The sequence below is a fragment of the Rhinopithecus roxellana genome, chromosome 11, assembly GCF_007565055.1.
Source record: "Rhinopithecus roxellana isolate Shanxi Qingling chromosome 11, ASM756505v1, whole genome shotgun sequence".
NCBI classification, from domain to species: Eukaryota; Metazoa; Chordata; class Mammalia; order Primates; family Cercopithecidae; genus Rhinopithecus; species Rhinopithecus roxellana.
Window position 1 is genome coordinate 53183797 of NC_044559.1, and position 22357 is coordinate 53206153.

At 60.2% G+C, this 22357-nt stretch overlaps 1 protein-coding gene across 1 annotated transcript in view; it reads left to right on the forward strand.

Annotated features, from left to right (window-relative positions):
* Nucleotides 1-18819, forward strand: part of KNDC1 (kinase non-catalytic C-lobe domain containing 1) — a 61922-nt gene extending 43103 nt beyond the window's left edge. Inside the window, exons 18-30 of the mRNA XM_010382745.2 lie at nt 3979-4072; nt 4150-4247; nt 4430-4644; nt 6384-6497; nt 7187-7334; nt 7443-7622; nt 8436-8642; nt 9329-9411; nt 9656-9806; nt 14564-14686; nt 14764-14823; nt 15689-15846; nt 18438-18819. Of these exons, the coding sequence (XP_010381047.2) occupies nt 3979-4072; nt 4150-4247; nt 4430-4644; nt 6384-6497; nt 7187-7334; nt 7443-7622; nt 8436-8642; nt 9329-9411; nt 9656-9806; nt 14564-14686; nt 14764-14823; nt 15689-15846; nt 18438-18669 (1863 nt within the window). The 3' untranslated portion in view covers nt 18670-18819. The remainder of the gene's footprint in view (nt 1-3978; nt 4073-4149; nt 4248-4429; nt 4645-6383; nt 6498-7186; nt 7335-7442; nt 7623-8435; nt 8643-9328; nt 9412-9655; nt 9807-14563; nt 14687-14763; nt 14824-15688; nt 15847-18437) is intronic.
* Nucleotides 18820-22357: the final 3538 nt, after the last annotated feature.

The following is a 22357-nucleotide window of genomic DNA, read 5'->3' on the forward strand; positions in this document are numbered from 1 at the left end:
TGGGGCTGCAGCCTCCAGAGCCCCAGGACTCCAGGGTAGATGACAGGAGGGGCCCAGCGGCCATCAGCTCCAGGAACCTCTCCACCACCATCTGCCTCAAGCCCCGAGCCGCAGTGGGAAGCCTCCCCCAGCCTCTGGGCATCAGAGCCCTTCCTGGGACTCCCACTTGCTCATCTCCTGCCGCCTCCCAGCCTCTACTTTATGACTCGGTCCAGAACATGAGCTGGCATCTCTTCAGGGCAGGTGAGGGGACAGGGGTTAAGCTCTGTGAAGCGTTCACTTTATTTCAGCTTCTGGGCCGCCATGAAAGACCCGCATGGTGCTGCAGCCTCTGCACCTCGGACACCCCACACGGCCTGAGGGGGCTCCGAGGACACAGGCCTCCCCTGGGGCTGGGGAGAGAAAAGGGCGGCCTGCACAGCAGACACCAAACGACCTGGCCCCCAAACGCACGGCGTCCCCCAGGGAGCACTTGGCCCCGAAACACACGGAGTCCAGCAGGGAGAACTCGGCCCCAAATGCACAGCGTCCAGCCTGTGGCCACAGCCTCACGTTTCTCTTGGAGGAACTACTGTGTCTGTTTCAAAACAGGAGGCTCGGAAACACAGCAAGGCAAAACCACCTGGAGACAGATGTTCACGTCTGCAGCCCCGAACACGCACAGTGCAGCCAGGGCCGTTCTCTGGGGCGGCCGGAGCAGCTGGTAGGTGGGCGTTTCCTCCTTTCAGCGCTGACCCCCACCTGCCAGCGCCAGCCGTGTGCCCTGGGGCTGTGGAGCCGGCATCCGTGTCTCCCAGAGTCGGGGTGAGCAGCACTGGTGTGGATTCCTCCCCATCCGTCTGCACTGGTGAAGCCTCGCGTGTCCCCCTCACCGCCCTGTGTGTGGTGTGGATTTTAGTTCCCGTAGATTTATTACAATCAGTCAAGACCGTCCTTCTCAAGGAGTCTACCTGTGGTTCCCGCATGAGGGACGCCCCTAAGGGGCATCGAGTCTGACTGTGACCGGAGGCTGTGGAGGTGCCGCCCCGAGACAAGTCTGCGTGAGCTGCGCTCCAGCCGGGTGGGCATCCGGGCTCGCAGGCACCCACCTCCGGGTTCTCGGATGCCTCGGGGTACACAGACCTTTCCCGGGAGATTTTCTCGACATCAGCATCTCTGCAAATGGACAGGGTGAGGGGGCTGGATGGAGCCTGGCGCGGGTGACCTCCAGGGCCTGGACGAAGGCCCTGTGGTGCAGGCCATGGGGGACATGGCCACCACCGTCCTCAGAAGCCAGGACCAGGTGCCCCAGCAGCAGAACAACTCCGTGGGGATACCTGCATTTACCAACCTCAACCTGCCCAGCCCAGCAGGTCCCTTCCTTGATGGAATGTTCTAGACACTGTCCACGGGGTACCCAACAGCCATGTGTGGCTACTGAACTCTGGAAACATGGCTCACGTGACCGAAGACCTGATATTTTAATTTCATTGCACTTTAGGCAGCCACAGGCAGTCTGCAGCCCAGTGTGGGAGGCGGGGCTGCACTTGGCTGGGTGGCAGCGGGATCCAAAGGGCTTAGGGAACCTGGCTTAGTGGCCGAGGTTCTGCAGAGGGCCTGGTCTTTACACAGCTGGGACCACGGCCCACACCGCCGTGGCCCGGAGCCTGGCCCTCCGTGACACCCCCGCTGCCGCTGCTGAACCCGTGCACGGGAGAAGACGGCACAGGGACCCCGTCTCCATGGAACCACCAGATAGAGCGGATTCAAGTAGTTACACAGAAATGTCGTCTGCATTTTTTTATTTTGCAAAAAACATTCAAAAATAAACACTATCAACAGAGCGGAGTCACTGGCGGCTGACGAGGCGAGGGGGTGGATCTCAGCCAACTGCACTTCACAAAAGGAAGCCTGGTGGACGGGCTCGTGGATGAGCCCCTCCGGGCGGTCGCCTCCTGAACCCCTCACAGGAGGCTGTGGGCCAAGGGCTGCCGCGCCTCTCGCCTCTGCCCCCAGCCAGGTGCCCCTGCCCCGTGGCACCTCACAGTCCCCCTGAAGACCTGCTGCTCAAGGCCCAGCTCCCATGGACCCCCAAGGCTTCCCAGACCCCCCACCACCAGAATCACCACCCTCCTCAGTACTGGGCCAAGCCCCATGGGTGCAGGAGGAGGCTGTATCTGCCTCTACCCCGGAGGGAAGGGCAGTCTCTGGGGTCACTGACCTGGCAGCCCATCCTCAGGGCGCCCCTCCTCCAGCCTCTACACCCGTGTGCCTGTCCCGCAGGACAGAAGGAGTGCTCAGATGAGGGGCTGCCTGGCCAGGCGTGGGAGGCATCCTGGGACAACGGGGCGCCCTCTCCCTGAATGTCGTCCCGTCCCAGGAGGCTCAGCCCCAGCTGGTGTCTGTGCAGGAAGCGGAGCCCGGCAGCCCTCGCTCCCGGCTCCTGCAGTCAGGACCTGTCCACCTGGCCTCAATGCTGCTTCCCCCACGGAGACAGCCCTGGGGATGAGGTCCCCGGCTCCACCTTCTAGGCAGTAACTCAGACTCTGGGCAGGTTCGGGAGAATCACCCCAGGCGTGCAGTCACATTCACACTCACGCTCACACTACACAGCAGCCAAGGGCTGGGGCAAACCCTGCGGCCACTGCCCAACACACCGCAATGCGCAGCCAGTGGGTTCCCGGGAGGAGGGTTTTCAGGGGGCTCGTGTGCACAAGCCAGCTGGAATCCATATCGTTGGGCTTAAGTTTAAAAGAAAGGCAAGGCTGGTGCAGTGGCTCATGCCTGTAATCCCAGCACTTTGGGAGGCTGAGATGGGAGAATTGCTTGAACCCAGGGAGCTGGAGGTTGCACTCCCACCTGGGCAACAGAGCGAATCAGGCCACTGCACTCCAGCCTGAGTGACAGAGCAAGACCTCATCTCAAAAAAAATTAAATTAAATTAAAAAGTCAATAAAAATTAAAAATGGCTGAGCGCGGTGGCTCACGCCTGTAATCCCAGCACTCTGGGAGGACGAGGCGGGTGGATCACCTGAGGTCGGGAGTTTGAGACCAGCCTGACTGACGTGGAGAAACCTCATCTCTACTGAAAATACAAAATTAGCCAGGCGTGGTCATGGGTGCCTGTAATCCCCGCTACTCGAGAGGCTGAGGCAGGAGAATCAATTGAACCTGGGATGCAGAGGTTTCGGTGAACTGAGATTGCGCCATTGCACTCCAGCCTGGGCAACAAGAGAGAAACACCGTCTCCGGATCACGAGGTCAGGAGATCGAGACCCTCCTGGCGAACACGGTGAAACCCCGTCTCTACTAAAAAACACAAAAAAATTAGCCAGGCGAGGTGGCCAGTGCCTGTAGTCCCAGCTAATCGGGAGGCTGAAGCAGGAGAATGGTGTGAACCCAGGAGACAGAGCACGCAGTGAGCCGAGATCACGCCACTGCACTCCAGCCTGGGAGACAGAGCGAGACTCGGTCTCCAAAAAAAAAAAAAAAAAAAAAGAAATTAAATTAAAAAATAAAAAGGCAGACACCTGAAGACACACGGGATGCACGCCGGGGAGGTCACACTGCCACCTCCCGCCCCCAACCCAGCCCACAACATGCACTTGGGTGTCCAGAGGTGGTACAGCCCCGCCTGCTTGGGCAGGAGGGCCTGGTGCTGATTTGCGTGGGGTCTGGTTCCCCTGAGGGCCCAAGCTGGTGGTCACACAGCAGTCCCCTGAGCATCCCCCACAAGGGCCTGTGAGTGAGGGACGCAGGGGGCAGCCGGCCCCAGCTGGGCACTGCCCTGTGAGCCTGGGGACTGCCGAGGGTCCCACAGACCACACTGCCCAGGCCGGGGCCGGCCTCGCTGGCTGAATGGGCCTCTGTCTCCATGGGACCCTACCCTGCAGCTGGTCTCCAAGGCCAGGGAGGCCCCAACAGGGTAGGGCCTGACCCTGGATGTGGCTGACGTGTGTTGGGGCTGCCTGCGGCTTAGGTGCTGTGTTTCATCCCCAGGAGCTGGAACAGCAGCTCATGATGGAGAAAAGAAACTACCGCAAGACCCTCAAGTTCTACCAGAAACTCTTACAGAAGGAAAAGAGGAACAAAGGTAAAGCCCACGTGGGCACAGGTCCGAGACCCCGGCCACAGGCAGCCCGGCCCCCGCCCACTCTGCTCTGCCCACAGGGTCCGACGTCAAGACCATGCTGTCCAAGCTGAAAGGGCAGCTGGAAGAAATGAAATCCAGGGTGCAGTTCCTCAGCTTGGTCAAGAAGTATCTGCAGGCAAGTGGGCTCCGGGCCCCGCTCTGCTCCGGGAGGCAGTAGCTTCAGACGGGCCTCCCACTGTCAGACACGGCAAATCTGTCCGTGTGAAGGCCTAAAAGGGGCCCTGATTTGAGGGTCCAACGACAGAAAGCCCTCGGGCGAGGGGCGGAGCGACCGAGTGCCTGTGTCCCACCCGGCAGGTCCTGTACGCGGAGCGCTGGGGCCTGGAGCCCTGCGCCCTCCCGGTGATTGTGAACATCGCGGCCGCACCCTGCGACACGCTGGACTTCAGCCCCCTGGACGAGTCCTCCTCACTCATCTTCTACAACGTCAACAAGCACCCGGGCGGCCGGCAGAAGGCCCGAATCCTGCAGGCCGGCACGCCGCTGGGGCTCATGGCCTACCTGTACTCCAGGTGCGTCCGGAGGAAAGCTCACCCCGAAAGGGAGACGTAGCCCTGGGTGCTGAAGAGAGGTGGGGAGCGTGTCCTTGCCCCTCAGCTAGGCTGAGTTTGCACTTTTTAGTTTAGAAAAATGTTTTATTGGGGTTTAGGGCAACATGCACTAGATGCCGCCGGCAGCTTTGCAGAGCCCCTGGCCAGAGTGGCCTCCGCCGCCTGTGGGCCTGGGCACCGGGTCTCAGGGTGCGCCTGGTGGTTCCTGGAGGTGCTGGGGAACCCGCCCTACATAATTAACTCACGGAACGGCTTCCAAAAATAACACAGGGGCAGCTCAGCCATGTGGCCTGGACTCCATCCAACTCGCCGGGTCAGAACACCCGGGGTCATGAGCTCCAGGGACGGGCGAGGCAGGGTGTTTCTGCAGCCCCCCGCTCCATGTGCACACTGGCTCCAGGGACGGTGTGGGGTATAGTGTGGTGTGTGTGTGTGGTGTGCAGTGTGTGGTGTGGGGTATAGTGTGTGTGTGCACGTGTGTGGTGGGTACAGTGTGGCATGTGTGCACTGTGTGTGATCTGTGGTGTGGGGTAGCGTGTGTGTGTGGTGTGTGGCATGGGGTATAGTGTATGTGTGCACTTAAATGTGTGGTGCGGGGTGTAGTGTGTGTTTGCATGTGTGTAGTGGGCGTATCTGGTTGTGGAGTTCTGTGTGGCTTGTGTGCACGTGTGTGGTGTGTGTGTGTCTGGTTGTGGAGTTTGTGGCTTGCATGGTGTAAGTGTGAGCACTGTGCTTCCATGAAAGGAGTGTCTCGTGACCGTGCATGTGGTCACGAGGGATTTCTCTGCTCTGTGGACCTGGTGGGCATCACCTTTGCAGGGCAGCCTGGGGCTGGAGCTGTGTAGGGCCTGGCCTGAGCTGTGGCCACCTGTGTCCTCGGCCCCCAGGTGAGCAGGTGACCAGGCCCCTCGTTCCAAGGCCACGCCGTCTCCTGCCTGAGACTCCTCCAGTGTGGGAGGCGGCCTTGCTGGACCTCGGCTTCCTGACCGTGGCCGTTGGGCTCCCAGGACAGTCCCAGACCCACATGCAGGGCCCTGGCCAGTGTCTCCTGAGGGTGGCCCAGTTTCATCCAGTGAAGACCCAGAACCTCTGAGCGTGCAGCATTGCGCCCAGTCCCGAGGCACCGGCTCCCTCAGCTTCCAGAGCTAACAGGTCCTGCAAGTGGAGACACCAAAGTCCCGCACAGGCCGCGTTCAGAAAGGCCCTGGTGTTCAGCTGGGTGCGGTGGCTCACACCTGTCATCCCAGCACTTTGGGAGGCCAAGGCAGGTGGATCACCTGAGGTCAGGAGTTTGAGACCAGCCTGGGAAACATGGTGAAACCCCGTCTCTACTAAAATACAAAAATTAGCCGGGCATGGTGGCGTGTGCCTGTAGTCCCAGCTACTTGGGAGGCTGAGGTAGGATAATTGCTTGAACCCGGGAGGAGGAGGCTGTCGTGAGCCGAGATCGTGCCACTGCACTCCAGCCTGGGCGACAAGAGCAAAACTCTGCCAAAAAAAAAAAAAAAAAAGGCCCTGGTGCTGGAAGTAGTTGGGAATTGTTATCCATGTCTCCCCTTTAATTTCTCCGGGGATTCTCCTGACAGTGATACACAGAGAGAACGCGCACACACACATGCCATCACACCCCCCAGAACACTAGCCGAGCCCTGGGGTGAGGCCACCCGGCTGCCTCACTGCCACCCCGTCCTGTCCCACAGCAACGCCTTCCTGGAGGGCTACGTGCAGCAGTTCCTCTACACCTTCCGCTACTTCTGCACACCCCAGGACTTCCTGCACTTCCTCCTCGACCGCATCAACAGCACGCTGACCAGGTACTGTGCTCCACAGCTCCACTCCCGCCAGAGCTTCCCCCTGGGACAGGGTGGGCGCCCATGGGCCTGGTTTAGTCCCCATGAAGAACGAGGTGGTCCCTGCCGACCCAAGGGGGTGAGGGGCCAGGGAAGCCTGGCTGGAGGTGAGGACACACAGGAATGCTGACAAAGCAGCTGGGGCAGGAGGGCGGTGGCCTGGGCACCTGGGAGCTCTGGGAGGGGACCTGGGGGAGTCGGGGTCTCTTCCTGCTGGCCCGGGAGGGAAGCGGAGGGCAGGTGGGCAGGCAGTGAGAGCCAGAAGGTCAGCTGGGGGGAAAGGGGAGCACCAAGCAGAGGGTCCTGCCAGCCCCCAGCCTCCCTCTGTACCCATGGCCAGCAGCTGGGGTAAGGAGAGGGGTGGTGGGTGGAAGAGGGAGGGGCTCTGCCTTTCTCTGGGCTGACCTGATGCCCCCCCCAGAACGTGCCATGCACCCCCTTGCCCCCACATGCCCAAGCTGGGCACCTTAGGCCATCAGCCAGCCAGCTCCTGCCTCGGGGGAGGGACCCACAGAAGACGCCCAGCCCCCTAAGCCCCCTGCACTCATGGAGCCTGGTCCCACACTGCCTCTCCGGGAGAACCGCACGCAGCCCCTGGGCCTCTGCCCCCGACTCCCACATCCTGGCAGCTCAGCAGCTCCCCGCGTCTCCAGGGCCCACCAGGACCCCACCTCGACCTTCACCAAGATCTACAGGCGGAGCCTCTGCGTCCTGCAGGCCTGGGTGGAGGACTGCTACACTGTGGACTTCACTCGGAACAGCGGGCTGCTGGGGAAGCTGGAGGACTTCATCTCCTCCAAGGTGACTGTGGCACCGAGCTGGGCAGTCGCACCCTGGGCTCCCACAGCGGGAGTGCTGCCCTCCTCCAGAAGGTGGCAGTGACCCCACCACTACCGTGCTTCTGCCTAGATTTTACCCCTGGATGGCTCTGCCAAGCACCTGCTGGGCCTCCTGGAGGTGGGCATGGACCGGCGGGCCGAGGGCAGCCTTCGCAGCACAGACCTGGAGAACCCCAGGGAGGCCGAGGAGGATGCGAGACCCTTCAACGCCCTCTGTAAGAGGCTCTCAGAGGACGGCATCTCCAGGAAGGTGGGGTCCTTTCTCAGGGGAGGGCCTCCGTGGACAGGTGGATGTGGCTCCCTGAGCTCAGCCTCAAGGGCACAGCTGGTGCATGCACACACATACACACACACACGTGCACATGGGAACACTCATATACACGCATACATAGACATGTGCACATACACCTGTGTGCACATATATACCTGTGCGCATCACACACATCCACACGGCCACACCTGCGCGCATTCACACAATCCACACACACACGTACCTTCACACATCCACATGCACACACACACACAATCCACACATGCACACACGTGCACCTTCACACGTGCACATGCATGTTCACACAATCCAGACATGCACACACGTGTGCACCCTCACACATCCACACATACACGCATGCAGCCTCACATCCACACGTGCACATTCACATATACCCTCCATGTTCCCGCTCACAGGCAGCCCTGCTGGGCTGGCACCTCCTGCCCTGTCCTGGGTGCTCAGGTGAGGAGGGTCCTGCTGTGACTCACTGACCCCAACCTTCTGACCCTCGGGCCAGAGACTAAGGTGGAAACAGCCAGTATGGGGAGATAAATGCCCTTTCCATTAAACCTCAGCATCCTGCCCCTGGGGGACCTGCTGAAGTGACCAGGACAGGCATCCTTGTGCCAACACAGCTGTGGGTGGGCAGGCTGCTCTCTGTCTCTGGCCGGGCCAGTCTGAGGAGTCCTGGACTTGGACCTGACCTGGTCCTCACCCCGCCCTGCCTCCCTGGACCCCTGACCTGGAGGGGACCTGGCGCTTGGGCCCCTCAGTGCCTGGCCTGCCCTGCAGAGCTTCCCCTGGAGGCTGCCCCGAGGCAACGGGCTGGTGCTGCCGCCGCACAAGGAGCGTCCCTACACCATCGCCGCGGCCCTGCCCAAGCCCTGCTTCCTCGAGGACTTCTACGGCCCCTGCGCCAAGACCAGCGAGAAGGGGCCGTACTTCCTGACTGAGTACAGCACTCACCAGCTCTTCAGCCAGCTCACGCTGCTACAGCAGGTGAGGAGGACGAGGATCCGTGCCCCGGCCACCTGCGAGTCGGAGCCCAGAGACACTCGGCGCCCACAGGGCCCTCAGCAGCTCCTTCCCAGAGGAACAGACGGGCAGAGAAGGGGCAGCAGCCAGGTGCACAGGTTGGGGGTGGCGGTCAGGTGCACAGGTCCAGGCAGCTGTGAGTCCTCCTCTCCAGACCACTGCCCGCTGGGGCTTGTCTGCCTCTGCCCAGCACTCTGGCCTCACAGGCACTAGAGGACGCCCTGAGGGCCATATGGGGTGCTGAGTCTCTCCCCTCAGCCCCTCTGCCAGAGCTGGACCAACCCAGTTCCTTGTGCCCCCACCCAGCTGCCAGGGCCCTGCCCAGCATCTCTGCCACCACCACAGCCAGTCCTCAGGTGGCCTCTTCCCAGGTCCCTGCCATCCCGGGACCCCACATCACATAGCAGTGATGCCAACCTAGTGATCCACCTGCTGTCATGAGGGCTGCCCTGGACGCCATGAGCCCCTGGGGACCAAGCACATGGGGAGCCCTGCGGCGGACCCCTGTGGACTGTCGGGTGGGCATTGAACCCGGGATTGCAGAGATGGCCCCCAGAAAACCCCCACCCTCCCTGGCTCCCTGGGACCCTGCCTTGGCCACAAGGCCCTAAGGGATGGAAGCCTGAACCTCGTTTCCATGGTCTGGGCAGGAGTTGTTTCAAAAGTGCCACCCGGTCCACTTCCTGAACTCACGGGCCCTGGGCGTCATGGACAAGAGCACCGCCATCCCCAAGTGAGCATCCGGGGCCCTTGGCTGGGAGCGGCGGTGGAGGGTCTCGGGGGCTCCCTGGAAGTGTCTCATGGACGCTCCTGACCAGCAGGAGATGCCTGTTGTCTCCGGAGACACAAGAGAGCGGTGTCTGCCCGTCGGAGCAGCCTCGTGGCCCGACCCCAGCACACTCTGCACCAGCAGCCCCGGGGCCGGGCAGGGCCACCTGTGCACCGTCCAGGGTGACGGGGCCACATTTCTCTTCCAGAGCCAGCTCTTCGGAGTCTCTTTCGGCCAAAACCTGCAGCTTATTTCTGCCCAATTACGTTCAGGACAAGTATCTGTTACAGCTTCTAAGAAACGCAGATGACGTCAGCACCTGGGTGGCTGCAGAGATTGTGACCAGCCACACCTCCAAGGTGGGCACCTTATAGTTCTGAGGACAACATGGCTGCCCGGGGGTGGCAGTGCCTCCTGTAAGGCCATGGCCTGAACCCCCCCAATGCAGTGAACCCAACTCCATGTCCCTCAGAGCCGCACCGGACCCAAGGCTGAGGGGAGCAGGGCACAGGGGCAGGGGGGTCAGCTGCACTCCCAGCTCTCCCCCAGCAATGCCTCCCATGTCCAGAGTCACGTCCACAGCCATGTCCACAGCCACATCTCCACGTGCCCAGCCACGCCCACAGCCACATCTCCACGTGCCCAGCCACGTCCACAGCCACATCTCCACGCCCACAGCCACATCTCCACGCCCACAGCCACGCCCACAGCCACATCTCCACGTGCCCAGCCACGTCCACAGCCACATCTCCACGCCCACAGCCATGCCCACAGCCACATCTCCACGTGCCCAGCCATGCCCACAGCCACATCTCCACATGTCCAGCCACGTCTCCAGCCATGTCCCCATCTGCAGCCACAGATGGCTCCCCTCAGTGGTGGGTGATCCTCTGCTGTGGGCCACCTGGAGACCCAGGGCAAGCTGCACCCACCACTCCTACCACCCCTACCTGTGCTCACCACACAGGTCCCTCATGCACCACCCCCAGCATTGGGCTCCGCCACAGCACCCCACCCCACCCCAGGGCCCCATCCCCTCTGTGCCTGAGCCTGGCCCCTGAGCTGGTGTTTGTGACGCCAGTCGAAAGGTCATGGTGAGTTCTCAGTCTGTGGAACAAATCAGCTCTGTGGTCTGACCAAGGTCAAGGTCAAGTTCCAGCGCCAGGGCCCAGTCTCGGCCTCTTCTAGGTCCTGTGGGCCTTGGGCTAGACGGAGGGCTCCTCACTTGACCTGCCCCACCTGCTGTCAGGCAGGGCCCTGTGTGGCCCTGAAAGTCACCTGCCTTGACCAGCTCATCCCTCACGGGGCCCACCTGCCCAGGAGGCATCAGGGTCCACAGGTTCTCAGGAGGTCAGAGTCCCCCAGCCCTGGGGATCTGCACCTTCACCCAGCAGATGCCTTCACCCAGCAGACACCCTATGACAGAGGCCTCTGATCTCCTCACACCTGAGCTCAGCTGGGGCTTGGCTGTCATGGGCTGGGGAAAACTCAGCATGACAGGGCCCCTCCCCCACAGCAGGGAAGTGACAGCCTCGGCCCACGGGTGGACACCCACCCCCTCCTACGTCGGAGCTCTCTGAAAGCAAACTTGGGCCCAAGGAACAGGACTCCCGGCCATAAACCCCATCACTGCTGTCCCTGCTGCTGTCCCAGAGTGGGCCGAAGGCTCTGGGGGAACCGGGAGCTGCTTGCAGTCCACCAAGGTGCAGTACCTCCCTGCCAGGCGGCAAAGCCACCTCCACGGTAGACAGAGCTTCCCTTCCTATTATTCCTTCAAGCCCCTCCAACGCCGCAGGCAACTCCGGGGCCTGTAAAGGAAGGCAGAGGCGCCGCCTTCTCTCCTCACTTGGGGAGAATTTTCCAGCCTTGGGGACTTATTTCCAGGGCACACCAGCACGGGACATGGGAACAGGGAGCCTGGTTGCCCGTCTGCTCTGATCCACGGTTTTCCCAGTATCATGAGGAACATCAAAATGTGATTTCCCTAAACCAGAGCCTTCACACACGGCCGCGTGGCCAGGCTTCATGAGGATGAACACAAGGACAGCTGGCTGACACCTGGCCAACCCGCAGCGCCCTGGGCGCACCCTCACCCCGAGCTGCCCCAGCGGGTGGACCGCCTCTCCCAGCCGAGACCCACCTTGAGCCTGCGGGGGCCCTGCCTAAGGGTCTCCAGGAGGCTGCTCGCCTGGTCACGTGCCCGTGTCCAGGTCTGCGGGGTGGGCAGGAGTTGTGCAGGCTCACACCCAGGGCTGCCGGCGCCCAGCGTGGTGGGACAGAGCTCGGCACTCCTGCCACATCCCCGTTAGCAAAAGGGAGCCGCAGATCACTCAGGACAGGCCCCTCACCTCCATGTGGGAGCGGACAGACCTCGCCGGAGACCCACTTCTAAAAGCACCACACTCTCGTCCATCTAACGAGTGTTAGATACACGATGTCTTGACGTATTGTGTATCAGTGGCTGGGCTGTCGGAACGTTCCAGGACACTGAGCTTCACATTTGTAAATTCAGGACTCCAGAAAATTGTTAAAATACAGAATCTGAGCACAGAGGGCAGCAGTGGTCAATAAAAGCACTCGGGCATTCTGACGATGCCTGGAGGGAGGTGAGGTGGAGACAAGGGCAGGAAGAAACAGAGTAAAATTTCTCACCTTAAGAAAACGGAGGATCATTTCCGTTCAGACAATGTCTCGGTGGCTCCGTTTAGATGACGTCCAGAGGGAGGCGAGGTGGAGACAGAAGCGCAGGAAAAAGCAGCGTAAAATTTCTCACCTTAAGAAAATGCAGGCCGGTCGCGGCGGCTGATGCCTGTAACCCCAGCCCTTTGGGAGGCTGAGGAGGGTAGATCGCTTGAGCCCAGGAGTTGAGACCAGCCTGGACAACACAGCGAAACCCCGTCTCCACTGAAAATATAAAAAAGTATCCAGGCTGGTGGCGCACACCTAGAATCCCAGCTCCTCGGGAGGCTGAGGTGGGAAGATCACTGGAGCCCCGGAGGTGGAGGTTGCAGTGGGCTGAGGTCACACCATGGCAGCCTAGGCGACGGTGCAAGACCCTATCTTAAAAAAATAAAAAATAAGATTGGGGAATTTGAAAGCAAAATAGGGCTTTGGTTTCTTCAGATTTGTTTAAAAGTATGGAACACCATAGCCAAGAGGTGGAGGCACCCCCACGTCCATGGAGGGAAGAATAGATAAAGAAAATGTGGCCTTTTCGTATCTTGAGAGTTTACTTGGCCTTAACAGGAAGGAAATTCTGACACCTGCGGCAGGGAGAGGACCCTCGAGGGACTCAGGCTCAGGGAAATGAGCCAGTCATGAAGCCCGGACACTGTAGGGCTCCACGTACACGAGGCACCTGGAGGTGCCGGATTCCCGGAGACAAAGCAGCAGGGCAGGTGCCGGGGGTTGGGAGTGGGCGTGGGGAGCTCGTGCTGAACGGGGACCAAGTTTCTGTTTGAGACGATGGAACATCGCAGAGATCTGTTGCTCAATGTGGACGTAGTTAACACGGCTGACCCGCGCACTTAGAAAAGGCTACAAGGGTAAATCCTCTACATGCTTCTTACAATTAAAAATCAAAAGGTTAAGACAAAAATGAAAAAGGGTGCTGAAACAGTCTTATCTCAAAATTACACACTTTGCATCTATTTAAACCGATGAAGAAACAGCCTGAAATGTCAGCATAGAAAGTGTATCCGGTAAACACTTCTCAAGCCCCTCTCAAGGCACTCAGGCAGGAGAGCTGGGGCCGCAGCCGGGGCGAGCCCAGGATCATCTCAAGCGTCTTCAGCTGCACAGGGTCCCTGCAGACGAGAGTTGAGCCCGGGGGCAGGCACGGTGGCTCACATCTGTAATCCCAGCACTCTGGGAGGCTGAAGCAGGTGGATCACAAGGTCAAGAGTTCAAGACCAGCCTGGCCAACATGGTGAAACCCCATCTCTAATAAAAATACAAAAATTATCACGCCTGTAATCCTAGCACTTTGGGAGGCTAAGGCAGGAAGATCACGAGGTCAGGAGTTCCACACCAGCCTGACGAACATAGGGAAACCCCGTCTCTACTAAATATACAAAAATTAGCCAGGTGTGGTGGCAGTGCCTGTAGTCCCAGCCACTTGGGAGGCTGAGGCAGGAGAATCGCTTGAACCCAGGAGGCAGAGGCTGCACTGAGCCGAGATCATGCCACTGCACTCCAGCCTGGGCCACAGAGCGAGACTCCGTCTCAAAAAAAAAAAAAAAAAAAGAGTCGAGCCAGGGGACGGCATCCAGCTGGACTGTGCAGCCTTGGTTTCCACTAAAGGACAGCCCAGGCCAAGGTGATTCCTCAGGGACAGGCAGCTCCAACAGGAGGGGTCAGCTGAGTTCTCCAGAATCTTGAAGTCCTAGAAGTGGATCTGAGAACGCAGCCCCTCGGGACAGCTCAGAATACGAATCCTGCTGGGTGGGGCATTCACCACCAATGATTGTTCCCACCAAAGCCGGCCAGGTCATCACCGCCAGGACCAAAGCTGGCCGGGTCATCACTGCCAGGACCAAAGCCGGCCGGGTCATCACCGCCAGGACCAAAGCCGGCCGGGTCATCACCGCCAGGACCAAAGCCGGCCGGGTCATCACCGCCAGCCAGAGCCCCGGAGGAGGGGGGCACTCAGGCACCCCCCAGGGACTGCACCCAAACACTCCTGCCACGGGCTCAGCGTGGAGGGTTCGGGGGGTGGGCAAGGAACTGCCTGTGGCTCCCCATCTGCCTGTGGACATGACAGCGGCCTCTCCCTGGGTGGGGACGCCTTTTCCAGTCCTGAAGCTGCCTGGGGAGGTGCGTCCTGGCACAATCTTGCTTTTGAGAAGGGAGGGTGGACTTCTTTTCAAATCTTTCCATGTATCAAGCATTGCTTTTATTTTGTTTTGTTTCAAGTCATGCCCACCCCATCCTGCCAGCCCAGCCCCTCCACGGCCACGGCCACCGCTCACCTGTGTCCACACAGCCACTTCCTCTCCACATGTGATGCAGCACACACTCTTCTGTCTTGGCGCTGGGTGATTTTAACAGGTTCTCAAATATTCCCTTTGTTCATCTTAAACCAGAAGACGCTGAATGTGTCATTTTCTCATTGCAGCTGCAGGTGAACTTGCTGTCCAAATTTCTGCTGATTGCAAAATCTTGCTATGAGCAGAGAAACTTCGCGACAGCCATGCAGATCCTGAGCGGGCTGGAGCACCTGGCCGTGAGGCAGTCCCCCGTGCGTCCCCCTCGGGCCCCGAGGCGGGGGTGGGCACCCGCACGGCCGCAGGAGTCTCACCTGTGCTTTCATTTCAGGCCTGGAGAATTCTGCCTGCAAAGATAGCAGAGGTCATGGAGGAGCTGAAAGCCGTGGAGGTACCAGCACTTTACATGGCCTGCGGCTTCCGTCCACCGAGGCCCCCTCCTAAACAACCTGCTCTGCAAAGTCTGCCGCACCCAGACGCAGGCACCACTGAGTGTGTGCAGGTGGCCCAGCCAGGGTGGCCTCACTGAGGCCCAGAGGTCATCTCCCGGCGGGGCCTCTGCTGCCACCTGTGCCCAGGTGTCCCCCCTGCTCAGCCACAGGGCCTTGCTGGTCTGAGTTCCTCCCACAGAGCACAGGTGCCCAGAGGACAGCACTGAGGTCTGTGGCTGGGGCCTGAGCTTGACCAACCTGGATCTCCCCCAGGACGGCAGGGGTGGCCTCGTGAGATAATGAACAAGGAAGTGCCACTGGAAGTGAGGGGGCATCCCCCAAAATGACACAGACGAGCCCCACAGCAGCCAGAGCCAGTCCCGTCCTGGGTCTCAGAGCTCGGCCTCAGGCCCCAGCCACAGCTGTCTGCGGGTGGGAGGGCTCCTGCCTGTCCTTGCTGGACACACAGATGCGGGGCCTGCACTGGCCAGGGTCTCATTTAGGGAAGCTGGATAGCTGGGTCACCTGGCACTTTCCTGGAGTCCAGCAGAGAGCAAAGACAGGGACTCACCATTTCAGTAGCAGGAGGCGCAAAGCCTCCCAGTGACTGTCAGGGCTGTGCAAGCTTAAGACCCTGCAGGTGTGAGCCAAGTCCAACCATCCAAGCACATTCGGGACTGGAAGCTAATTCGGAGAGCCGGGTAGACCCCGTGTGTGGAGAACGCAGGACCAGCTGGGACTGGTTGGGCTGTACTGGCCCCGGCGAGGCTCCTGCACTGACCACGCCCTGTCTCTCCCTGGCCCACGCCCCGGCTGGACCACCAGGTCTTCCTGAAGAGCGACAGCCTGTGTCTGATGGAAGGGCGGCGCTTCCGGGCACAGCCCACCCTGCCCTCGGCCCACCTCCTGGCCATGCACATCCAGCAGCTGGAGACAGGCGGCTTCACCATGACCAACGGGGCCCACAGGTGGAGCAAGCTCAGGTGAGGAGGGGCTCAGGTGGGCGCGTGCCCAGGTGAGTGTGCGCCCAGGTGGGGCAGGCTCAGGTGGCACCTCTCTTCCTGTCCCTGTTTTTCAGAAGCCTGGGTACCTTGCCCCTCACTTGGCACTCACAGCCTCAGACCTCCCTCTACCCAAGATAACCTCCAGCCACCTCCTTCTCTGCAAATTTGGAGATTTCCTGCACTCTTGCCATCCATGGCCCCAAAACACTCCCCGTGGTCTCTAGGGACCCCTGCGTTGCGACCCAGGCACACTTCCCACCCCACCCTGAGGGTCTCTGCAGCAGAGGCTGCCCGGCAGCAACCTGCCCTGACCCCTGGGTGCCACAGTGTCCCTGCTCCCCCTCAGACCCCCCTCCCTAGAGACGTGCACGTGGACCCAGGATCCATCCTCAGCCTGTGGTCCTGCCGTCCACCTGCCCAGCACCTGGGACCAACCACCTGGGAGGCAGAGACTGGGGCTGGCTGTAAAACCCACCACCACGACCCACAGGGCTCACGCCCCAGGCCACGCAGGCTCTTCCACGTGGTAAGGGACATGGGCCAGCCTCTCCTCGGAGGCCCAGGCCTGTGTCCAATGGTCTTCAGGTGCCCAGAGCCCCAAGCCTCACCCTCTCCCTCAAGACGCAATCTCCCACCGTCCCGTCTCTTCTCGTCGCCCGCCGTTGTCCACACACGGTCAGGTGGAGGCTGCTCAGGCCACGGCAGCTCCACCCTCCTCCACGGTAGATGGCCCCACTTGGGGAGCAATGCCCAGTGCACCAGGTGCCCATGGATCCCCAACCTGACAAGTGAAGTTCCCCTTCTTAGATAGGCACCAATGGAAAAACAACGTTTACAATATGCCATAAGTGTATGCTCATTGTAAGAGATCAGAAAACCCAAGTCAGCAAAAGAGAAGTTAAAGACTTAAGGTAGGCTGGGCTGGGTGACTCACACCTGTAACCCTCAGTAGACCGGGCGTGGTGGCTCACGCCTGTAACTCTAGATAGGCCGGGCCGGGTGCAGCGGCTCACCCCTGTACCCAGGCATGGTGGCTCACGCCTCTAACCCTAACACTTTGGGAGACCGAGGAGGACAGATCATCTGAGGTCAGGAGTTCAAGACCAGCCTGGCCAACATGGTGAAACCCTGTGTCTACTAAAAATACAAAAAATTAGCCAGGTGTGGTAGCTGGTATCTGCAATCCCAGCTACTCAAGTGGCTGAGGCAGGAGAATCACTTGAACCCGAGAGGCAGAGGCTGCAGTGAGCTGAGATCACACCACTGCACTCCAGCCTGGGTGACGAGTGAAACAGCGTCTTAAAAAAAAAAAAAAGGGCCGGGCGCGGTGGCTCAGGCCTGTAATCCCAGCACTTTGGGAGGCCGAGGCGGGCGGATCACGAGGTTAGGAGATCGAGACCATCCTGGCTAACACGGTGAAACCCCGTCTCTACTAAAAAAAATACAAAAAAAAAAAAAAAAAAAAAAAGGCCGGCGCGGTAGCTCATGCCTGTAATCCCAGCACTTTGGGAGGCTGAGGCGGGCGGTCAGGAGATCAAGACCATCCTGGCTATCACGGTGAAACCCCATCTCTACTAAAAATAAAAAAAATTAGCCGGGTGCGGTGACAGACGCCTGTGGTCCCAGCTACTCGGGGGGCTGAGGCAGGAGAATGGTGTGAACCCGGGAGGTGGAGCTTGCAGTAAGTAGAAATCACACCACTGCACTCCAGCCTGGGTGACAGAGCGAGACTCCATCTCAAAATAAAAAACAAAACGTAAAGTGATGCGCAATCAGGAAAGAAAACAAGCCAACACTGGCGCTTGCTCTTCATAGCATCCACATGCCTATGTGGGCGCCTCCAGATCTGCCCGTCCCAGCATCCACGTGCCTCTGAGAGCCCAACCAGGCATGCTCTTCCCGGCGTCCATGTGTGCGTTTGTGCGCGCGTGCGTGTGTGTGCATGTGCGCCTGCACACGCACATCCAGGCTTGCCCTTTCTTTGACGTAATGGACGTCCCTTTCTTTGTCCCTCACACTGGGTGTACGTTGTTTCCATCCAAAATCAGGAGAGGGCATCTGTCTGTGGCACCAGCGTTCCCAGGCCCGGCTGAGGGCTCCTGTTCCTGACGGGCCGGTTGTCTCCGTTATATCCCATGGTGAGCTGGTCACTGTCAACAGCCAGCTCTCCCGGGAACCCGGCCCTGGCCCCAGCCACGGCGGTTCCCAGATGTGGACGCTTCGCACGGCGGCAGAGAGTTCCCTGCCTGCCTCGTCCTCTCAGCTGCAGCCCCTGCGGCCGACTGGGCTTGACTCCTCTTGGGACACTTGGCACAGACAAGCCTGACCCTGCGGGGTTTCCATAAGCGTGTGTGGACTGAAACGTGGATGGATGGACAGATAGACGAAAAGGTCTGAGCAGTGACGTGAGGTTCGGCCTCACCAATAAATACAGAAAACACGCCCTTCAGTGTTCACGCGGTGAAAAGGTTTAGTTCAAATGATTCCTGAGAACGCGGGGGGACTCCCTCCGCGTGGAAGCTGCGCCCCGGCCCTGTGCAAACTAATGTCTCTTCTTTCTCCAACGGAAGGAACATCGCGAAGGTGGTGAGCCAGGTGCACGCATTCCAGGAGAACCCCTACACCTTCAGCCCCGACCCCAAGCTCCAGTCGCACCTCAGGCAGAGGATTGCCCGCTTCAGCGGTGCGGACATTTCCACGCTGGCTGCAGACAGCAGGGCCAACTTCCACCAGGTCTCCAGCGAGAAGCACTCACGGAAGATCCAGGACAAGCTACGGAGGATGAAGGCCACATTCCAGTAGCCGAACTTGGGCCTGGTGTGGAATTCCAGATCCAAACCCAACTGCGGGGGGCGGGCCGGGAGGCGGAAGCCACGTTTCAGGCCCGGCCGTTATCCAGGCCCCTTTGTCCCCAAGCCCTGGGGAGCTGGACCGGGAGGGAGGTGGAGGCTCGGGGGACCCCATAGAGACAGGCAGAGCTGGTCTCCTCCCAGCAGACGGAGCCAGGACGGGCACAAGAGTCTTGGAGGTTTGCGTGTTTCTGCTAAAATTAAAAAGTTAAATTTAAAAATGAAAATGAAAGACAGCTTCCCAGGAGTTTTGTGCCCGTCTGCGCCTCTGTCCGCGCCCCTGTCCGCGCCTCTGTCTGCGCCTCTCACACACAGATAAGTGGTCCTTACCCAGCTCTCAGCGACGCCCCCACAAAACAGCAACAGCCCCCACCGGCCACTCAACAGGCTTCAGAGCAGCTCCTCCCTAAGCAGGTTTCTGAGCCAGCCTCGCTGGGCTGAGCAACGGAGGACCAAAGCGGACCTCTGAGCGGCACGGCAACTACAGCTCCCAAGGGCTCCGAGACCTCCCGTCCGAGACCCTGCCTGGGTTCGCCCTCCACAACCCAGACCCAGAACCCCCGTCCCCCTCCCCTGCCCAGTGTCCCTCCTCCCCAGCCCAGACCCCCAGGTGCCCAAGGCCTGCTGCTGGAGCAGGCACCTTGGGCTGGGTCTGCTCCCCAAGGGCCCAGAGCCCCCCAGCTTAGAACAGCCCTTGGTGAGGCAGCGGCGCCCAGACAAAGGCCCTGCTCCCTGGAAAGGACGCTCATAGCAGGTCCGAGGCAGAGGCTCTGCGGCGGGGGTCCCGGTCCCTGAGAGCGCCCCCACCCATCTCGTGCCCCAGGGGCCACCGCTCCCCACCACCTCCAGCAGCCATGCATGTACGCCCGCAGCCCTGCCTCCACAGCTCGCCATGCACTCACGCTTCGCCTCCATGGCTCCGAGCCCTTGCCCAGGTTCTCGGACCCCGGGCAGCTGGTGTGGAGTCCCCGACCAGGGCCGTGGGAGACCCGCACGGTCAGATCCACACTGGCCTCTGCAGCTGGGCGGCCAGAGCCCCGGGCACCGCCCCAGCTCGGTGTGGCTCTCACGGTGCCAATCACCACAAGACCCAGGGTTGTGCTTTTGAGTTTTAGAATCAGCCATTCTTTAGAGCAGCCAGCTAGTGGCATTTCTAGGAAAACTGTGACTTGTGACAAACCGCTGCATTTTTATTGTCAAGACGTGTTTTCCCACATAAATTCACCGGAGACATCCGGGCCCTGGTTCGATGCAACATGAGAGGAAGTCGGCGTCCTGGCCACAAAATGCAGTTCACTTTTTTTAGGCTTTTCTATGAGGATTATGTTCTGCAGACCCACGCCCGCATTTTCAGATTTTGTATTTAACAAAGATAGTGACCAGTGCAAATCAACATTCCAGCGGTCAGGACTGACCTCAGGGGAGCACTGGGCTCAGGCTTCAGCGTGACTGTCCGCATGGCTTCCTCCTGTCCTGGCACCAATTTCTGAATAAAGTCCTTTCTACCAGCCGCTGCTGTGTAGCCACTCTGTGGATTCCCAAGGTGACCTCTGCAGGTCGAGCTGGTTTCCTTCATGTCCACACGAAGGCCCCTTACAGGCGCTCACAAGGACTCCAGGTGCGAGAGGTGCTCGGCCCAGGACTGAAAACCGACCTGCCGGTCCACAGTGACGCTCTCTGATGTTGCAGAGAAAGGTCTGGGTCTGCCAGACATGTGTCGCAACTCAGGCCCTGCCAGGAGAAAAGCTGCCCCCAAAACTCCCAGGCTGTGCGAACAAGCCAACGTACCCGCCAGGGGAGAAAACACTCACTTCTGGTGAGGACTGCAAACAGCCTAAAAGAACGGACTCCCAAAACCACACTTGCACATCCAGGCTCGCCCCTCCATTAACAAAAAGGACGGCCTCATACTGGACGTGCAGTGTCTTCATCCAAAATCAGGACGGGCGTCTGTCAGTTCTTTTAGGCTATTTGCACAGACCCACGGCTGTTCCTGGGTCAACTTGCCCTAAACTCTGCCCAACCCAGCCAGTTCCCACCTGGCAGCCCTGTGGGCAAGACAGAGCTGGGTCGCCCGTCACCGCGGTGCAAGCTCGCCATAGCTCTGACTGCAGCAGAGAGGGAGGCCAGGAGGGGAAGCTCCTGCAGGTGGGGCCTGTGGCCCTGGAAAGGACGCTGTCACGGCCGTCACAGTGTAAGACACCACCCGGGGAGGGGCTCGCGGCTTCCAATGGTTTTGGGCTGTAAATTGCTGATGCTTTTATGAAAGAGCTGATGGGTCTCTCGGGAAGTTCCCGCGATGAACGGTGCAGTGATCCGCCTGGAGGGAGGCCCAGGAAGAGCCGAGGAGACAACGAGATGGTGGGGTCCAGCTGTGCTGACGGGAGCTGCCCCAGACGGGTGCCCTGGGTCCCGGTCACATGTGCTGATGGGAGCTGCCCTGGGAAGTGGGCCCTGGGTCCCGGTCACGTGTGTGTCCTCGCCCCCCATGCCATGCAGGCCAGACCCTTCACCGCAGTGGCTCCAATAAACTCGGCTCCACCGAGCACAGGACTTTTCTCTCGGAGAGCTGAGAGCCAGCAACCCCGTAAGCCTCGCTTCCTTGGCCTCCCGCCCTATGTGAGCCTCTCCTGCACTGGCCAGGGCCTGTGGCCACTGTTCCAGGAGCCACCACCACATACGGGGCTTGACCTCCCCAAGGCCAACGTGCCGGGAGCAAGCCCAAGGCAGCCAAACAGCAGGCTGAGTGGAGAGAGTTGCCCAGCCAGCCTGGCCCAGGGCCTCCCCAGCACCAGCCTGTGCCACTTGGAGAAGGACTGAGGGTCCCCAAAAGAGCCAGGCCTTCGCTCCAGAAATAGTGCCCTGGCATCACCAGCCAGAGCCACCCTCTCCTGCCCCAGTCCTGAGGAACACAAATGAGTGGACCCTGGTCCTCACCCAAGCTCCTGGCCATGGGATCACCCACGTGAGAGGTGGCACCGGTGTCCAAGCTCTTGGGGAATGACTGGTTGCCCCACGGAAGACCCCCAAAGTGCTACTCATACCGTGAAAGCGGGAGTCCCTTCTCTGAGACCTGGCTTCCTGTCTGTAAAGCAGGACGCGCCCGCTCACCCACGGACCGCAGAGGTCCTGTCGTTCCTGCGTTGGTGACATTCACAGCATGCCGCGAGGCCAGCGGGAATTCCCACTCTGCGTCTGCACTTGGACCTCCCCTCCTGGCCTGGCTTCTCCATAGCACATTTATGGGGAGCGTGTGGCAGTGGCACGGCAGGCCCGTGGGGAGTGTGTGGCTGTTATGTTGTTGTCAGGTCACACGGTGGGGAGCATGTGGTAGTTTCATTATTGGCAGATCACGCCGTGGGGAGCATGTGGCAGTGACACGGCAGGTCCGTGGGGAGCGTGTAGCTGTTACGTTGTTGGCAGGTCACGTTGTGGGGAGTGTGTGGTGGTTCCGTTGTTGACAGGTCACACCCACACAGAGCTGTTTCCAAGGGATGTGCAGGGACCTGAGTGTCCCCACCTGACCCCAAAGCTGGGGCCTGCCAGTGGGTCTGAACTTGAAAACTGTTGCAGCGGCTCCATCCACATGCATACCTCTGCGGCCACCCCGCTCCCAGCCCCTGGTGACCGCAGATCAGGAC